The following is a 16752-nucleotide window of genomic DNA, read 5'->3' as shown; positions in this document are numbered from 1 at the left end:
GTTTCTCGATGAAATTTGCTGTCATCCCCTCAGTTAATGATTTTGATTCTTCAGAATGGCATCTTATCTTTAGAGCAATGTGTGTAGAACACTTATGAAGGAAAAGGGTGGTCCCTTATAATTAAGCCAGTCTTCTTAGTTTTACCACTGGATTTGCCATACTATGCCATGATAGTTTTTGAGAAAGGAAAAAAAAATTAAAGCTATTGAAATCATTCTATTAAGACTTCACTACCCAGTTTAGCATGCTTCTCAAGTCTTATGGAGAAGATGAGAAAGACCTCTGAATACTGACTGGGTTACAAAGGTTTAAGTTACTCCCCTCCCCCATCAACTGTATTTTTAACTTTTATTTTTTAACTATTTTTAACTTTAGTCAGATTGGTTCTTTCATCCAAAAACAATGTCCGCATTTTGGTAGATTAGTAGCTGTTAATCTCAGCTGAATGGAATTTCATCTTGTTGTTAGAAGGGGGCCGGCTACATCCCTGTCAGTATTTAAGAAGTCCTCTCCCTTAGCTGGTAACGCAATTTATGGCTGAGCAACAACAAGAGGAGGAGAACGAGGGACCGATCTCTGAAGAATGCATAGCTCCTATCAACCAACTAGCAGCTCGCCAGCTCCATATGGGTGATGCATATTTATTCATGGTTAGTATGGGCTCTTGATAAACTGTGAGTGTTTTAATTCTGATCTGGTGATACTTTATTTGCTTTCTCTTTAGTAGTGCTTATGGCCAAGTTTATACTAGATAAAACAGCAACTCATTGGCTAGGATACTGATGCTCTGTGGCCCAATGATGTAGACATTGTGATTGCAAATCATGGACTATGATTAGGAAAACTGTAGCTCATCCTATGAGCAGGGTGAACAACTTTATACCTATGTGCAATTTTATAATGTAAAATGTAACGAAATAGATTGGCTTTAGAATTTCACTTTATGTAGGACTTCTTGTCATGGGTGTACACAATTAATGGATAAACATACTAGCATATATAACCTGACCTTAAAAAAGCCATAACATCCAAAGACCAGACACAAGTATCTTGGAATCTGCATGGATTCTCTGAGATGGCTCTGGCTGTCTCCCTGAACCCAGGCTTTCTGTAAGTCAAAGGACAAAAATAGCTCTCAAGAATGACTAACAGAAGTCTCTTTCTAGACAACTATTGAAACAACAAAGTGAGTTTGTGTGATTCCTATTTTAAAGATCAGCTTCTCTCACACGCCGTCTCTGCCCATTGTCACCTCTATTCCAGGCCTCCTGTTACAAAGAAGAGATGGAAATGCCTTGTTTTGTCATATTCTTTGAGGATCAGGCTGAGGTGAAGAGGTTCCAAGCAAAGCGGTTCATAAGGTATCTGAGAAAACGTCAGGGTACTATCTGCCTTCCAAAAATTGAGGTGAATATAATTTTCTATAATCTAAATTGGACCTCTGCCAAATCTGGAAAAAAACTAATTGCTACTTATTAGATTGCTCATGTTCTTCCATGAGTTACTTAGCAACTGACCTGAGGGCAAGCATGTGCCAACATCTTTTTCGGTAAATTTTAGCCACTAAATGCTTATTTGGCTTTTCTCAATGATTTACACAAAGTGTGCTCCCTGGATCTGCAGAACCAGTAATACCTGGAAATTCTTAGAAGTGAAAATTCATGAGCTCCACCTCAGGGCTAAGGAATAGATTCCCTGTGGGTATGTCCCAAGAAGCTATCTTAACAGCTCCCCAGGTGATCCTAATGCTTGCTATAGTTGGAGGAACACTAGTCTTGTGACTTCTTCCTAGAACATGTTAGCAATATATTGTCAGTAATGTCATTCAGGTATGGCTGTCTTTGTGACTTTTTTGTTTTGTTGGAGCAGAGATTCCAAATAATCCTCTATTGGGTATTCCATTCTTATCCAAGGATTTGTTTTCTTTAAACTGGACTTTTAAAAGAAAAGCAAATGCCTGCTAATAACAGAATTGAACTCACCACAGAATTCCAAAGTTAATGGATTAATGGCATACTGCTGTTTTCCCTTGGTATCCTTGCTTTGTAGGAAGGAAAAGGAATCACCTGGAAATCTTTTGAAAACACTGCCAGTGCTGCAAGCCGTATCTGTTAAGTCTGTGTGTCAGCAATTGAGCCACGTATCTGTATTTAAGATTCTCGGCTGATTTCCTTGTGCTACAAAGTTTGGAAATCATTGGACTGTGAAAACCTCATCACCTTTGCAGGAAGTAGAATATAACATTGTTTTTCTCCAACAGAAGCCTGAAATTGGTAACTGGGGAAATGCCATAGAAGCCCTAACATCTGCTCTGCAGATGGAAACCGTAATAACCAAGAACTTGGAAGACCTGAACACCTTAGCCACTAATGCTAATGATGCTGGTGTAAGTGGTTAACTGTACTAACAAGCACCTTTTATTTTCTACCCATTTTGTATTTTTATTTGCTTCTGGGAAGTGGGCCCAGGACAGTGGGTCACACAGTGTAGATGTGCTTCTAAGAAAGTATGGGAATGATTTCAAGGGGTACGTTGGGTATGGGGGGTTATGGATCCTGGAAAGGAAGAATATAACTCTACCAGAGAGGAAAGTCTCAGCAGGAATGTTTCCTCTGGGTGATTCAACAGAATTGAGATTCTGTTGCTGGATTGTAAGTCTCCTTGAGCAGAAATACTGAAGCTTATTGAGCAGCAGAATCTCTTGGAGAGATTACTACAACTAAGTGCTGGGTATACCCTCAGATTTTTATTTACTTCACCTTTGTATGGGTCTATGATTTGCATTTTTAACAAGTTCCTAGGTAATGATGCTGCTGGCTGGGCCCACAGGTTAAGACTGATTGTTCATGATTGTGACAGCAGATGTCAATGGCTGTCTGTTGTGCTACAGACTTCTGTGAAGTTCTGGTTATTGGTGAACACTTTACCTTAATGGCAACTTCTCTTCAACTCCCATCTCAGAAGGTCAAAGTGATAAATATTCCCAGCCCTACTGAGACACGGCTCCCCCAAGGAGTTCTGAAGGACTCTGAATGCCTGGGCCTTCTGCTAGACCATTTCTAAGTCTTTGAAAGTGGGTTCTGGGCAGCTACTCAGTCTGCAAATGATTCAAAGAAACTGGTTTGGAAACCATTGCAGTCAGTTTGTTCTTCATATAAGCTGTACTTTGGTATACCCTAACACTCACTGAAAGCTAATGCTTATATGCACTTGTACGTTTTTTAATAGGTCCTTTGATCTGTGCTCTGGGAATTTCAACATGCATATGAACCAGATAGTTCCTTTTTGCAATGAAGATGTTGGTTTAGGAGGTCTGGGGTAGACCATAAGATTTTGTATTTCTGACATGCTTTCTGGACTGCTGGGTTTTGACCTACCATTTGTGGTAGTTCTCCTTGCAGACATGGTCCTCAATGTGGGCTCTTCCTGTTTTATTTCTGCAGCTCTTAAAGTTCCTGAAGGATTTCCTAATTAAACAGAAAAGGAATACAGATTACCTGGAACGCCAAATTTCTTATGAGCGTCGATCAGAAGAAATGAGGAGGCAGGAAATGTCTGAAATGACTTCAAAAGGTGAAGAGACTTCTGAGAGCAGCACAGCAAGTCTTCCCATTGTAGGGTCTCAAACATCTATTTTATAGTCTTGATCACTTCCACTTGCCTGAAGATGGCGTTCCTTTCTATTTTCTAATTCTCAATGCTGTGTATGAAAATAAACCTGTCTTGCATTATAAGGTGTAAAAGAGCTTACTACAGAAAATTAGTTCCACCAATTTGTCTTGGTGAGAACTTCTTGAGGAACATTTGGGTGCATTAGACTTTAAAAACAAACAAAAAAACCCCTCTTATTCTCAATGGCTCCCAAACACTCAGATGAAAGCCAGATCTTGACTTATTTTGTACTGGCTGAATTTACCAATCCCGAAAAACCAAAGGCTGAATGTTTTCTTTAATATGTGGATGCTAAATCACAATAAGGCCACCGTGGGCAAGGGGGGTGTACAGAAGAATAGCATTACCTTAGATTAGATAGAGGGAAGGGAAGGAAGGGGAGAGGATGTGAGAATAGGAAAGATGGCAGAATGAAACGGTCATTACTTTATATATGTGACCACATGACCAATGATTCTACAACATGTACACTCAGAAATGAGAAATTATATTTCATCTATGATATATCAAAGTTCATAAATACATTCTACTGTCATGTATAGCTAATTAAAACAAATGAAAGTAAAAGAAGAAAAAACATTAAATCCCAATAATGACCTTCCTCCTTGGAACGTATTTTACGCTCAGAGTAGCGGGTTTCTTCAAATTAAATGCAAGGTAAAGTTTGAAATCAAGAGTTCTTGGTATAGAAAGGATGAACCTCACTGGAAAGGAGGTACAATGGATGGGCAGCTTCAACCCAGCTCCATTTTCATAGCTCAAGGTAGATGTAGGCAACAGCATTGTACACAGGCTATTAGCATACTGCAGCTGAGGGTATATTTCCCACCCTCTACTGTGAGCCAACCCAGGAGCTACTTGGGTAATTACTTTCAGGAGCAAAAGATGAGTAGGCAAGCTTGGGTTAGACCTCTCAGGGCCTAGGTGTGACTAGTACCACCTGGGAAGGAAAAGGTACTCTAGAACATTGTGTCCTGCCTCCAAAACCTACTGTTCTCATGGCCATGAGTGAGGTTTTTACCTCTTTATTGCATCAGTGTAACAATCCATAAATGAGATTAATGGTACTTCATAAAGATTAAGTAGACATATCTAGAACATCCCCTGCCCAGATTATACACTGTTAGTTTATGTAATAGTGATGCCTCTTCAACTTGAAACAAACACTTCCAGTAAGAAAACAGGTGTCAGGCTGAGGCTCAGGCCCATTAAATAGATTTGTGATCCATCAAGTGATTTCATCAAGAAGATGAAATACACGGTTGAGGTAGTAGACATGTTTATTCAGAGGCAGCAACAGATGCTAATCAGCTCCCAACTCCAATTTCAATCCCCAGCCAGTTCTATTATTCACACCCCGTCCTCCCCGGCTTTTCCATAGGGCTTTTTTATATGCAAGCCAGGTAAAGAAGATGCATTGCCAACTGGTTCTATCAGTGGGTGCATGCACACAAAAGCAAATGTTTATGAGTGCATAGGCTGAATCAGTGTTTATCAGCAGGGCTACACACTAGAAACATAGTCTGCCAAAAGCCTCAGCTAGGGATCATAACAGCCTATTTTTTTTCCCTGCCTTACAACAGATCACTAAAATTGAGAAATAATCATAAAACATTTAATTCCTATGGACAGAATTTTGAGAACAAGTTGTCATAAGGATTCTGATAGACATGGGGGGGGGGAGGGGCGGAATTCAAGTTAACAAATGGGCTGAATAGTCAAATAAAGCTAGTCAAGTGAGCAGTCGAAGTAGTGACAGAAATTGTTAGTCAAGGGAATAAAGAAATAGTATTTAAAATATTTTTTTTAAAAGTGGGCCCATGGTTAAACTTTGGAGCACTGAAAATGTAAAAGTTCCCCATAAAAGGAATCACTTAGAGTAAAAACTGGTAGGTAAATAGCAGCTTTCTCATTAAAACTATGGAAAAAAAATTGGAAAAGCATTCTTTTTTAAATGCTTTTTAAATTTTTTTAAATTTATATATGACAGCGGAATGCATTACACTTCTTATTACATATATAAGCACAATTTTTCATATCTCTGGTTTTATTCATAGTATATTCACACCAATTCATGTCTTCATACATGTACTTGGGATAGTAATGATCATTACATTCCACCATCATTAGTTACCCCATGCCCCCTCCCTTCCTCTCCAACCCCTCTTCCTTATCTAGAGTTCCTCTGTTCCTCCCATGCTCCCCCTCCCTACCACACTATGAATCAGCCTCTTTATATCAGAGAAAACATTTGGCATTTGTTTTTTGGGGATTGGCTAACTTCACTTAGCATATTTTCTCTAACTCTATCCATTTACCTGCAAATGCCATGATTTTATTCTCTTTTATTGCTGAGTAATATTCCATTGTGTATAGATGCCACATTTTTATTCATTCATCTATTAAAGGGCATCTAGGTTGGTTCCACAGTTTAGCTATTGTGAATTGTGCTGCTATAAATATTGATGTGGCTGTGTCCCTGTAGTATGCATGGAAAAGCATTTTCAATGTGGAGGGTACAAACTAACAGGAAAAGGGAAAAATAATTTATTCAAACATGATGATTAAGAAACTTTACAATCTATAGGAGAAATTCATTATTTAATAGAAACATATAAGACTTACCATCCTCCTGCCTCAGACTCCCAAGTTGCTGCAATTACAGGCAGGCATCACTTCTCCCAGCTACACAGACATTCTCATTAAATTCTGGAGTAAGGAAAGATTGGTTTATCCTCAATACTAAGGATTTTTCTGAAAGTTCTGAATCAGGGTTTTCAATATAAACACTGTTGCCCTCTTGACTTAGATGATTTATTGTCGTGGTGGTGGTGGTCCTGTGCATTGTGGTCTGTGCATTGTGAAGTGTTTAGCAGCCTTTACCTAATGATGATACAGTCCCCTTGTGACAAAAAAAAATGTTTCCAGATGTTGCCAAAAGTCTTTTGAAAGGCAAAATCACTATCTAGACAATGAAATAACAAGCTAAAAGAAAGGGTATATTTATAAAAGATGGACATATTTAAAATGATAACTAAAACTAAGAAACTTTTATAACTTACAAGAAAGTTCAGTAATGTTGCTGAATATAGGATAAATATCCACACATTAGCCTTTTTATATAGCATCAATAAATATTTCTTTTAATGGAAACATTTCTAAAAATATATCTGGTTCAAAGTAGCTAGTAATACCTTTAGGAAAAGGATGGTGGCTGAGTTAGCTCCTCTAGTGGTAATACCAAATTAGCACATCAAATTGAATAGTTGTTCATTTATCAAACTACCTTCACAAAAGCTTAGGAAATCAAGTGACAAACCAAAATGTCTACATTAGTATAACAAAATACAAAGAAGTATTATAGAAGACAGGAAGGAAAATGTTGTGTACATCATCCCTCTCCTAACTCCAAGCAACCCATCATAGAAAGATCTGCCTCCTGTGTGTGGGAAGGAAAAAATAAGTATAAGCCTTAGACTTGAACTCTATTGCCAGGCCTTCCATGGTAGAACCAAGTGGCAGACAAAGCTCTAGTGACCTGCTTCCAGGTCACTACCTATACATAGTCTGAGCAGCAGAAGAACTACATTAAACCAAGACCTGGAGATGGCAGAGCAGAGAGCAATACTTTACCCACTGGGGATCAGGGCATTAAAGAGCATTAAAACTAGTACAGAGCTTTATCTTGAAGCATCAGGTCCCCCACAGTAAGACCAAGAACCCAGTAGAAACTTAAGGCCCCAGATCTCACTGACAAAGCCTCTTGACTGGTTCCAATATCAGGCAATACTTGTGGGCACCAGTGCAACGGACTCAAGTTTCAGTCTGATTCATTTCCAGCCCAGGAGTGGGCCCAGGGCATACGTCCAAAGAATATTCAGGTCTCTGAAGCTGTGAGACCAGCTTGGTGGGACATTGATAATTACAGGACTGACATAGGAACCTGGGGCTGGTCCATCTACAGTGACTCTACCCACAACCAGGAAAAATCATTCAGTGCCTGACCACAGACCAGTAACTGTGAATGAGGCATCTGGCCCAAGGGAAAGGTTTATGAGGATATACTTCTCTTTGTTCATTTTATTGTATGTATATGTATGCCAATAAAAAATCTATATGCAATATTAAACTGAAGTATTTATTAATACAGTTATTAATATCTTCAATTGGAAATAGTCAATAGATTAATAAATTATAAAGATTTGACTCTCTCTATATATAATAAAACAAAGATGAAACAAATATTGTGAAGTATTCCTAATAAAAATTGAGTTAGTGATATACAACTGTTTATACATACAAAATTATGTTCAATATTGTCATAATAAGCTGTTAACAAAAATTCACACTTTTTTTCTTATATCTTAGTCACTTACATTTTAGTTTTGTTTACAGGTTTTTAGTTTTACATTATGGTGGGATTTGTTGTTACCTATTTGTACATGCACATAATATACTAAGATTCTCCAGTCCCGCTTTACTTTTCCTTTATCTTTCCTAGCTTCCACATATAAAATACGTGACCCTTGACCTCTGAATTTGGCTTATTTCATTTAACATAATGTTCCCAAGTTCCATCCTTTTTCTTCCAAATAATACTATTTCATTTTTCTTTATGGCTCCATTGTGTATATATACCACATGTTCTTTATCCATTCAACTACTGATGGACACCTAGGCTGTTTCCATAGTTTGACTATTTTGAATTGTGCTGCTTGTAAACATGAGTATGCATATGTCACTATACTATGATGACTTTAATTTTTTAAGGAAAAATACTAAATAGTTGTATAGCTGAGTCATATGGTTGTTCCATGCCTAGTCTTTTGAGGAAACGCTATACTGATTTCCATAGTGGCTATATTAACTCGCAATCCCACCAACAGTATAAAAGTGTGTCTTTTTCTTCACATCCTCCCCAGCACTTATTATTATTTGTACTCTTAATAACTGCCATTCTGACTGGTGTGAAATGAAATCTCAATGTAGTTTTGATTTGCATTTCCCTAATTGCTAATGATGATGAACACTTTTTCATATATTTGTTGGTCATTTGTACTTCTTAGAGAAATGTTTGTTGAAGCCATTTTGCCCATTTATTAATTGGATTATTTATCTTTTGGGTCCTTTATATATTCTAGATATTAATCCTCTGTCAGAAAAGTAACTAGCAAATATTTCCTCCCATTCTGTAAGTTTTCTCTTTACATTCTTAATTGTTTCCTTTGCTGTGCAGAAGCTTTTTAATTTGATGCCATTCCATTTATTAACTCTTGGCATTATTATCGAGCTTTAGGGGTCCTATTGAGAAAGTCATTGCCTATGCCTATATGCTGGAGTTTCAACCCTACATTCTAGAAGTTGAAGAGTTTCTATCTAATTCCTAGGTCTTTGGTCCATTTTGAGTTGATTTTTGAGCAGGGTGAGACATAAGGGTCTAGTTTAATTTTTCTACATATAGATCACCAAATCCATACTTTGTTCCTATATCTCTTCTGGTTATTTATATTTTAACTTTGTTTACAGGATTTTGACTTGAATAAATTTTAGTATTTAGATTTATCAATCTTTTTCCTTGTGATTTTTTTATATTATAGAAAAATCAGTCTTTTTGAAAAATTAGATATTCACCTGTATTTTTCCTCTTCTTATGACCTTATTTTTATACGTATTTTTCTTAACCTATTTGGAGTTTATATTACAGATGATATAATAAATGTGTCTAAATGACTTTTTTCCCTTTAACTACTAACCAAATTTCTCAGTACTACTTCTTATGCCATCTCTCCAATATTCACTGGTGTAGGCATTATAGTTTTGATATGAGGTATCCTCCAGGGTTTCTGCAGGAATATTCACTGGTAAAGTGATTGAATCATGTGAGCTGTGACCTAATCAAACCATTGTAATTTAAATAGAATGGGTGGTACCAGTAGGTGGGTGGGACATGACCCCTTCCCCTGCCCCTCTCTGTATGCTTCCTGACCTCTCTATGAGCTGATTTTCTTTCCTCTACAAGTCCTTTCCCTTAGTGATGTGCAGCCTCACCTTGGGCCCACAGCAATGGAGTTTATTGTATGTGAACCTGTGAAACTTTGAGTCTCAAATAAACTTTCCCTCCTCTAAGTTGTTCTTATCAGATATTTTGGTCAATGCAAAAGCTGACTAAAATACAAGAACCTCTCAAAATATATAATAGCACAAATATTTTAAGAGTTTATTTCTTGTTTAAATATGATGCACTGAGCAACTTTCTAGGTATCTTCCACAGAGTTATTCGGTTATTCCCCAAAATCTATGCCATATTTTATGTTTAGTATGTGATTTTTAAGTTCTCTGTGGTAGGTGGGACCCATAATAGCCACAGGGTTTTGTAATAAGCATGGAAGAACCCTATTTGTGCAGGAGGTTTTTGTGAGCATAGCCTAGAAGTGATACCAATCACTCTACTTAAATACACTTCAAAAGAAACTGGGAAATGTATTCTAACTTTGCCAGGAATAAACAGAACCACAATGTTTTTAAATAATTAGCCAATTTGTTCAGACTTCTTTTCACTCTTAATTTTTTACATTTATCTTTGTTTTATTTTTGTTATTGTGTGAGTGTGTGTGTGTGTGTGTGTGTGTGTGTTTTGTTTTTTGAGGGATAAGTTCCTTTCAGGGAATTGTACAAATATTTAATGTTCATCTTCACAAGTATATATATACACACACATATATATACATATATATTATATACATAATTACATGTAAACAATAGTGAAATTAACAAACACAATTTTTTCAGTATCCCTGTGCTCTTCCAATTAATACCCTCCAAAAGCATAACCATCATTCTGATTTCTACCACGTAGACATTTTTGTCTCTTTTTTGAAATTTGTGTAAATGCACTTATACAAAGCATAGTCTCTTGGATCTGCCTTATTCAACATCATGTTTGCTTTTGTGCAGACCTGTAGGGTTTTATTCCCCATTCTTGATTAACGTATCTCATTGTATGAAAGCATCGTAATGTATTTACTCAGTCTGCTTTTGACCAACATTTGGGTTATTTCTAATTTTGAACTTTTGCAGATAAAGCTGCTATGGACATTCTTGTTCTCTTTCTGTCTTTCTTTTTCCTTTAGTGGACATATGTCCTCATTTCCATTGGCTATATTCTTAAGTGAAATTTCTGGGAGATGGAGTTTAGCTATGTTTAGCTTAAGTACTGTAAAACACTTTCCTAAGATCGTTGTACTAATTTATACTTCCATCAGCAATTTAAAAGCTTCTCGGTTTCTTGCTAACAGTTGGTATTTTCAGTCACTTTGGGGTAAGTTTTAATTTGGCTATAATTTTAAACACAACAGTTGCAAGATTTACCTGGACATCCAGGAGGAGATCTGCACTTACAGCTAAAACTGTATATATAGACTGGCCTGGTACTCACAGGTAGGACATGATTTCCTGTTGGACAGAAAAATCTCACAAAATACTAACATCAGACAAGGTTGTCCTGAGACCATAATAAAGTGAGAAAAGCCAAGACAACTTCATAATTTTACTTACACACAGACCAAAATGAAGTTACTGTGCAATCCACAAAATGCCAAATATCTTCTCTCCTGGCCAAAGTGAGTAACCTTCTGTTATACTTAAAGCTTCATGGGGGGGGGGGTCATAAACTGACTTCCAGACCACTCACATATAATCGAATCAAGCCTTTATTGAAGCACTCTAGTGGCAGCTGACCAGAACATAAAGCTGTTTCCCTGATTAGTCCCGAACAATTGCAAGGGCACTCCTTATAAGCCTGAAAACCGCCAAAGGGATGTTCGGGGGTCTAGCCAATGCAAGTAAGCCAGGTTACAGAAGCAGGACAGTGCAGTCAAGCGGAGGGAAGCCTAACCAATCACAGTTAGCCCAGTCACCCCAGTTACAGAAAAAGAGCCCCATTACCCTAGTTACAGAAATAATGCCCCATTAGGTAGTTCCATGTTCTTAAAGGTTTCTATAGCAAAAGGAAAAGAACATCTTGTTCCAATTGTGACCCTTCTACTTAGCATGGTTGTTTTACAGGATGAAGTTATAAAACAAAATGGAGTCACATTTGCTTCTACTATCACACTTCAATTCTTTGCCAATTAAAATTTGTCCTTACTTGTAGTGAGCTCTCTATTTGGATAAAATATGATTAAAAAAACTTAAAAGATTAATCATCAGGGAAATGCAAATGAAAACCCCAAGGAGACATCAACTCACCTCTGTTAGTGTGGCTATTAGACACAAATAGACAAAGATAAATACTGGCAAGGATGCAAAGAAGAGGGAACTTTTATACAGTGTTGAAAGGAAATAAAATTAGCACAGCAATTATGGAAAACTATAAGGTTGTTAAAAAAAAACCCTGAAAATAGAATGATAGAATGACCATATGATCCTTTGATCCCAATACAGGCTATATAACCAAAGAAATGATATCAGTTTATCACAAAGATAGATGTATTTGCCCATATTTATTATAGTACTATTTACAATAGCCAAGATGTGGAATAAATTGAATTGTCATCAATGGGTGAATGGACTTTTAAAAAGAGGTATATATACACAATACAATATGATTCAGCCACAAAAAAAAAAAAAAAAGAAATCTTACATTTGTGGCAACGTGAATGGAACTGAAAGACCATTATGTCATGTGAAATAAACCAGTCACAGAAAGACAAATAGCGTATGTGGAAGGTGAAAAACTGCCCACATAGAAATAGAGCAGAAAAGAGATTGTTAGATGTTAAGAAGGGGAAAGAGAGGGGAGGTATGATGTGTGTCAAAATGCATTTCGAGAGAAGGAAGTAGTGCTAATGTTTTATAGCATGGTAGAGGAACTATAGTCTGCAAAAATTAATTATACAGTTCAAAATAACTAGAGGAGAAGAGTTTGAAGACTCCTAACACATAAAACTGATAATATCTGAAGAGACAGAAATGGTAATTACCCTGATTTGATCATTACACATCTTATACCTGAATCAAATTATAGTATATCCTATGAAATAAGTACAAATATTACATGTAAATTAAAAATTAAGAATTTTAGGCAAAGATGTAAGTTTAAAAAAAATTATTCAGTTACATTATACCTATACTTGCTAACAATGTCCAATCTTGAGAAAAGTCCCATTTTCTTAAACTCTCCCTAAATTCATATAATAAAAGACCAAACGTTTTAACAAGTTTTTCTAATATCCTCTCCATTGAGGGCTTGCAGTTCCCATGATAAGCCCTCTTCCTTTCTGCAATAAATAAAAGACCTGACTCATTCAGTTATGTGTTTTCCTGACAGTCTTTGAATGACCCTGAGTGCAGATACTAATGAAGTAAAATTCATGGAAGAGTAGAAAACACCTACACAGTTTAAAACTGCTTCTTAAAAAAAGTTAGCAAATAAAATTTTGACTTACTAAGAAACACAAGGTGAAGTCAGATATAAACAATATTATAAAGGGAAAAAAGGAGCATAACTACACATACAAAAGAAATGTTTTTTTAAACTTAAGATGTAATTATGAACAATTTTATTGCCATTAAAATATTTAAAATAGTGAACTAAACAACTTATAAAATGATAATAGCACTAAACAATATACAAAATACTAAAACTTATTCAAGGAAAATGGGAAATCTGGATCTACTGTGCTGATCAATGTTTTTCTTCTGTTTATTTCTTCAAGAAGAAAGAAAGTTGGGGGAAGAGGAGGAAAAGAAAAAGAGAAGGAAGGCAGGAAGGAAGGAAGGGGCAATCAAGCATAAGTATTAAACAGTTTTAGGAAATTTTCATGTAACAGATAAACTCTATCTTATACATGTTAACTTAAGACTGCAAAACAATAGGAAAATCTATCAATCATATTTTATAAGATTATGTTATCAGGGGATGGGGTTGTGGCTCAGTGGTAGAGTGCTTGCCTAGCATTCATGAGGCACTGGGTTCGATCCTCAGCACCACATAAATGTAAAATAAAAATATTGTGTCCACTTAAACCTAAAAAATAAATATTAAAAAAGATTATATTATGGAAAAAAACACCAAAAAAGGCGTAAAAAATTATAAAGCAATTTCACAATACAAAAATTAAACATAAAATTTAACACAAAAAGAAATGTAGCAGTATATTAAAACCAGTTCATGTTGCTAAATAAGCTATATCTAAGAATGGAAGCCATAGTGTGATATACAACATTCTGAAATTTTTGGAGAGATGATTTACAGGTAGTTATTTGATAATCAACACCCATTCTTGATTTTAAAAGTTCTTGAGAAATTAGAAACAGGAACTCAAACCTGATAAATGATATTTATCAAGAACCTTTACCACATGTGGTGAAACCTTATAACTCTTCTCATTGAAGTCTGATATAAGGCAGGGGTTCCTGCCATGACTGTTTGTTTACTTGTGTCTTGTTAACGTAATAAAATTAAAAATAAAGTTTGTAATAGTTTTGTGTCTGTCAGCTGCTTGGTACTGAATATTCCTACTTTTTCTCCCAAAATTATTCTAACTAAATAAATAAAGCAAGAAATACCCAAAAAGTATATTTTAGGAAATTAAAAGACAGAAAAATATCCTTTGCAAACTGGAATAACAGATGCAGCAAAAACAACAGGTGTCAACAGAACTGGGACAGGAAGTTACAAGAGTAGCATGAATGTGGTAAAAAACAAAACAAAACAAAAAAAACATGTACTCTATTGTCGAAGTGACAGATGTGTAAATATTCACTGTCAAATAAACAGGTACCCATGATGACTATATTTATTTTATGAATTTATTGTAGTGGTTCCTATCATAATATGAACCATACTTGGTCTATTCTAGTGTTTTCTTTAAAGAAAAAGAAAAGTAAAGCCTGACAAGGCAATATCTATATTTCATTTATGTTTCTTTTCTTTTATTCAGAATAAAGTTTTACTTTTGATGAAATCTGTGAACTTATAACTGGCAAATAAACACATTTATACCTATCAGTGGGACAAAGACATTTCGTTGCTGTGTTACATTGTTTTTATTGTGCATGCATAGCATGAATTTTAAGCATATACAGCATACAGTTAAACACTAAGAATAAGGTTCTGCATTAGCCTTCAGAGTTTTCCAAAACAATACGCTGCAGATTGGGTGGTTTAAACAACAGGAATTGATTTCTCACTGTTCTGGAAGCTGGAAGTTCAAGAACCAGGTGTTAACAGCAGGTTTGGTTCCTTTGAGGCCTCTCTCCTGGGCTCACAGGTGGCTGCCTTCTCACCACGACCCCATGAGGACCCTTCTTTCTGGGCACATATTTCTAGCATCTCTCCTTGCACCCACCTACTTCCTTTTTAAAATATCTTTATTTTATTTTCATTTATTTTTTTTTAATGTGGTGCTGAGGATCGAACCCAGTGCCTCGCACATGCTAGCCAAGCTCTCTACCTCCGAGCCACAACTCCAGCCTCCACCTACTTCCTCTTTAAAATGTTTTTCCTCTTATTCACTTCCCTTCACTTTTCCCATGTGCTTGCTCTCTGTGACTTGCTATGCTTTCTGTGTGTTTTCCTTTCTGCTTCTTGTGGTTTCATTTTTACTTGTGCAATCTCTCTCTTTCCAATTTTCCCCCTGTTTACTAGTAGCCATTTCTCATCCCCTGACCCTCATGTCCTGTTGATTGACCCATCCTCTTCCCCTCACTTTTTTTTAGTTCACCTCTGCCCTGATATCTTGTATTTATTATTTGTTGTCTTCTTTCCTAGCTGCAATTATGTCATTAATGTATTTTCTCCTTTAAGTTGAAATATTGTGTTACAATTATCCTCCCTGCTTTGGAGCAATATTTTTCTAGTGAGTGTTAGTCTGCAGGGAAGTAACATGGTTTCTTTTTTTTTTTTTTTTGAACTGGGGGGTTGAACCTAGGCTTTGTGAGTGCGAGGCAGACACTTTGCCACTGAGCTACATCCCAGCCCAGTAGAATGTATTTTGGTATATTATATATACACGGAGTATAATTTCCTGTTCTTGTGGTTGTACATGATGTGGAATTACACTGGTCATGTATTCATATATGAACATAAGAAAGTTATGTCCAATTCATTCTACTGTCTTTCCTATTCCCATCTCCCCTGTCTTCCCTTCATCCCCCTTTGTCTAATCCAAGAACTTCTATTCTTCCCTCCTTCCTCCCTTATTATGTATTAGCAACCACATATCAGAGACATTGTTTGGCCTTTGGTTTTCTGGGATTGGTTTATTTCACTTAGCATGATAGTCTCCAGTTGCATTCATTTACTGGCAAATACCATAATTTCATTCTTTTTTATGGCTGAATAATATTCCCTGTGTATATGTATCACATTTTCTTTATTCATTCATCTCTTGAAGGGCACCTAAGTTGGTTCTATAGCCTAGTTGTTTGAATTGAGCTGTTATAAACATTGATGTGGCCATGTTACTATAGTATGCTGATTTTAAGTCCTCTGGGTATATACTGAGAAGTGGGATAACTAGGTCAAATGGTGTTTCCATGGAAAATTATATTAAATATGCTTGAGTCCTTGGGTTGGATCCTCTGCACTGCACAAACAAAACTATATAAGCAAATATGCTGTGGGACAGAGCTGAGCCTCATTAAGAGGAAAATCATCACACTGAGATTTATTAGGAGGGCAACATTAGACACTGAAGATGCTTCAGGATCCTGCTATTATCAAATACTGTTAAGTCACAGCATGAAGGTTTACTAGAGATAATAGACATTATTTGTAGCCCCCATCCAGCATGGGCTACTGAACCAGGGTCACTCGAGTGAATTTGGGCTGGCACAAACGAATCACACAGACACAGAAAATACCTTTTTCTTGGGCAGCTCAGGATGGCTTCTCCATCTCAGATGTAAGCTCCCATAAGGGGGTCAATAGAAAAACACAGGAGGCAAGTGAGAGAGGGAGAGGGCACGTCCTAAAGCCTATTTATTGAGGGAAGCCATTTGAAATAGAGCATTCCATCCAAAAGAGGTAAGGTGTAGTATTACAACAAACAGGTGGTGTGACTCAGCCCATCTGC

The 16752-nt window shown here is 36.5% G+C and overlaps 1 protein-coding gene across 1 annotated transcript; it reads left to right on the top strand.

Moving 5' to 3' along the window:
- The first annotated feature begins 521 nt into the window (after positions 1–521).
- Positions 522–3642, top strand: LOC144375747 (ferritin heavy chain A-like). The gene is made up of 4 exons (XM_078041181.1): positions 522–651; positions 1265–1408; positions 2262–2387; positions 3445–3642. The coding sequence occupies exons 1-4, from the start codon at positions 535–537 to the stop codon at positions 3640–3642; spliced, it is 585 nt and encodes a 194-aa protein (XP_077897307.1). The 5' UTR covers positions 522–534.
- The last annotated feature ends 13110 nt before the right edge of the window (positions 3643–16752 follow it).

The sequence above is a fragment of the Ictidomys tridecemlineatus genome, chromosome 3 (genome assembly GCF_052094955.1).
Source record: "Ictidomys tridecemlineatus isolate mIctTri1 chromosome 3, mIctTri1.hap1, whole genome shotgun sequence".
Lineage (NCBI taxonomy): Eukaryota > Metazoa > Chordata > Mammalia > Rodentia > Sciuridae > Ictidomys > Ictidomys tridecemlineatus.
Note: the sequence above shows the minus strand (reverse complement) of the source record. Positions and strands in the feature narration are given on the sequence as shown.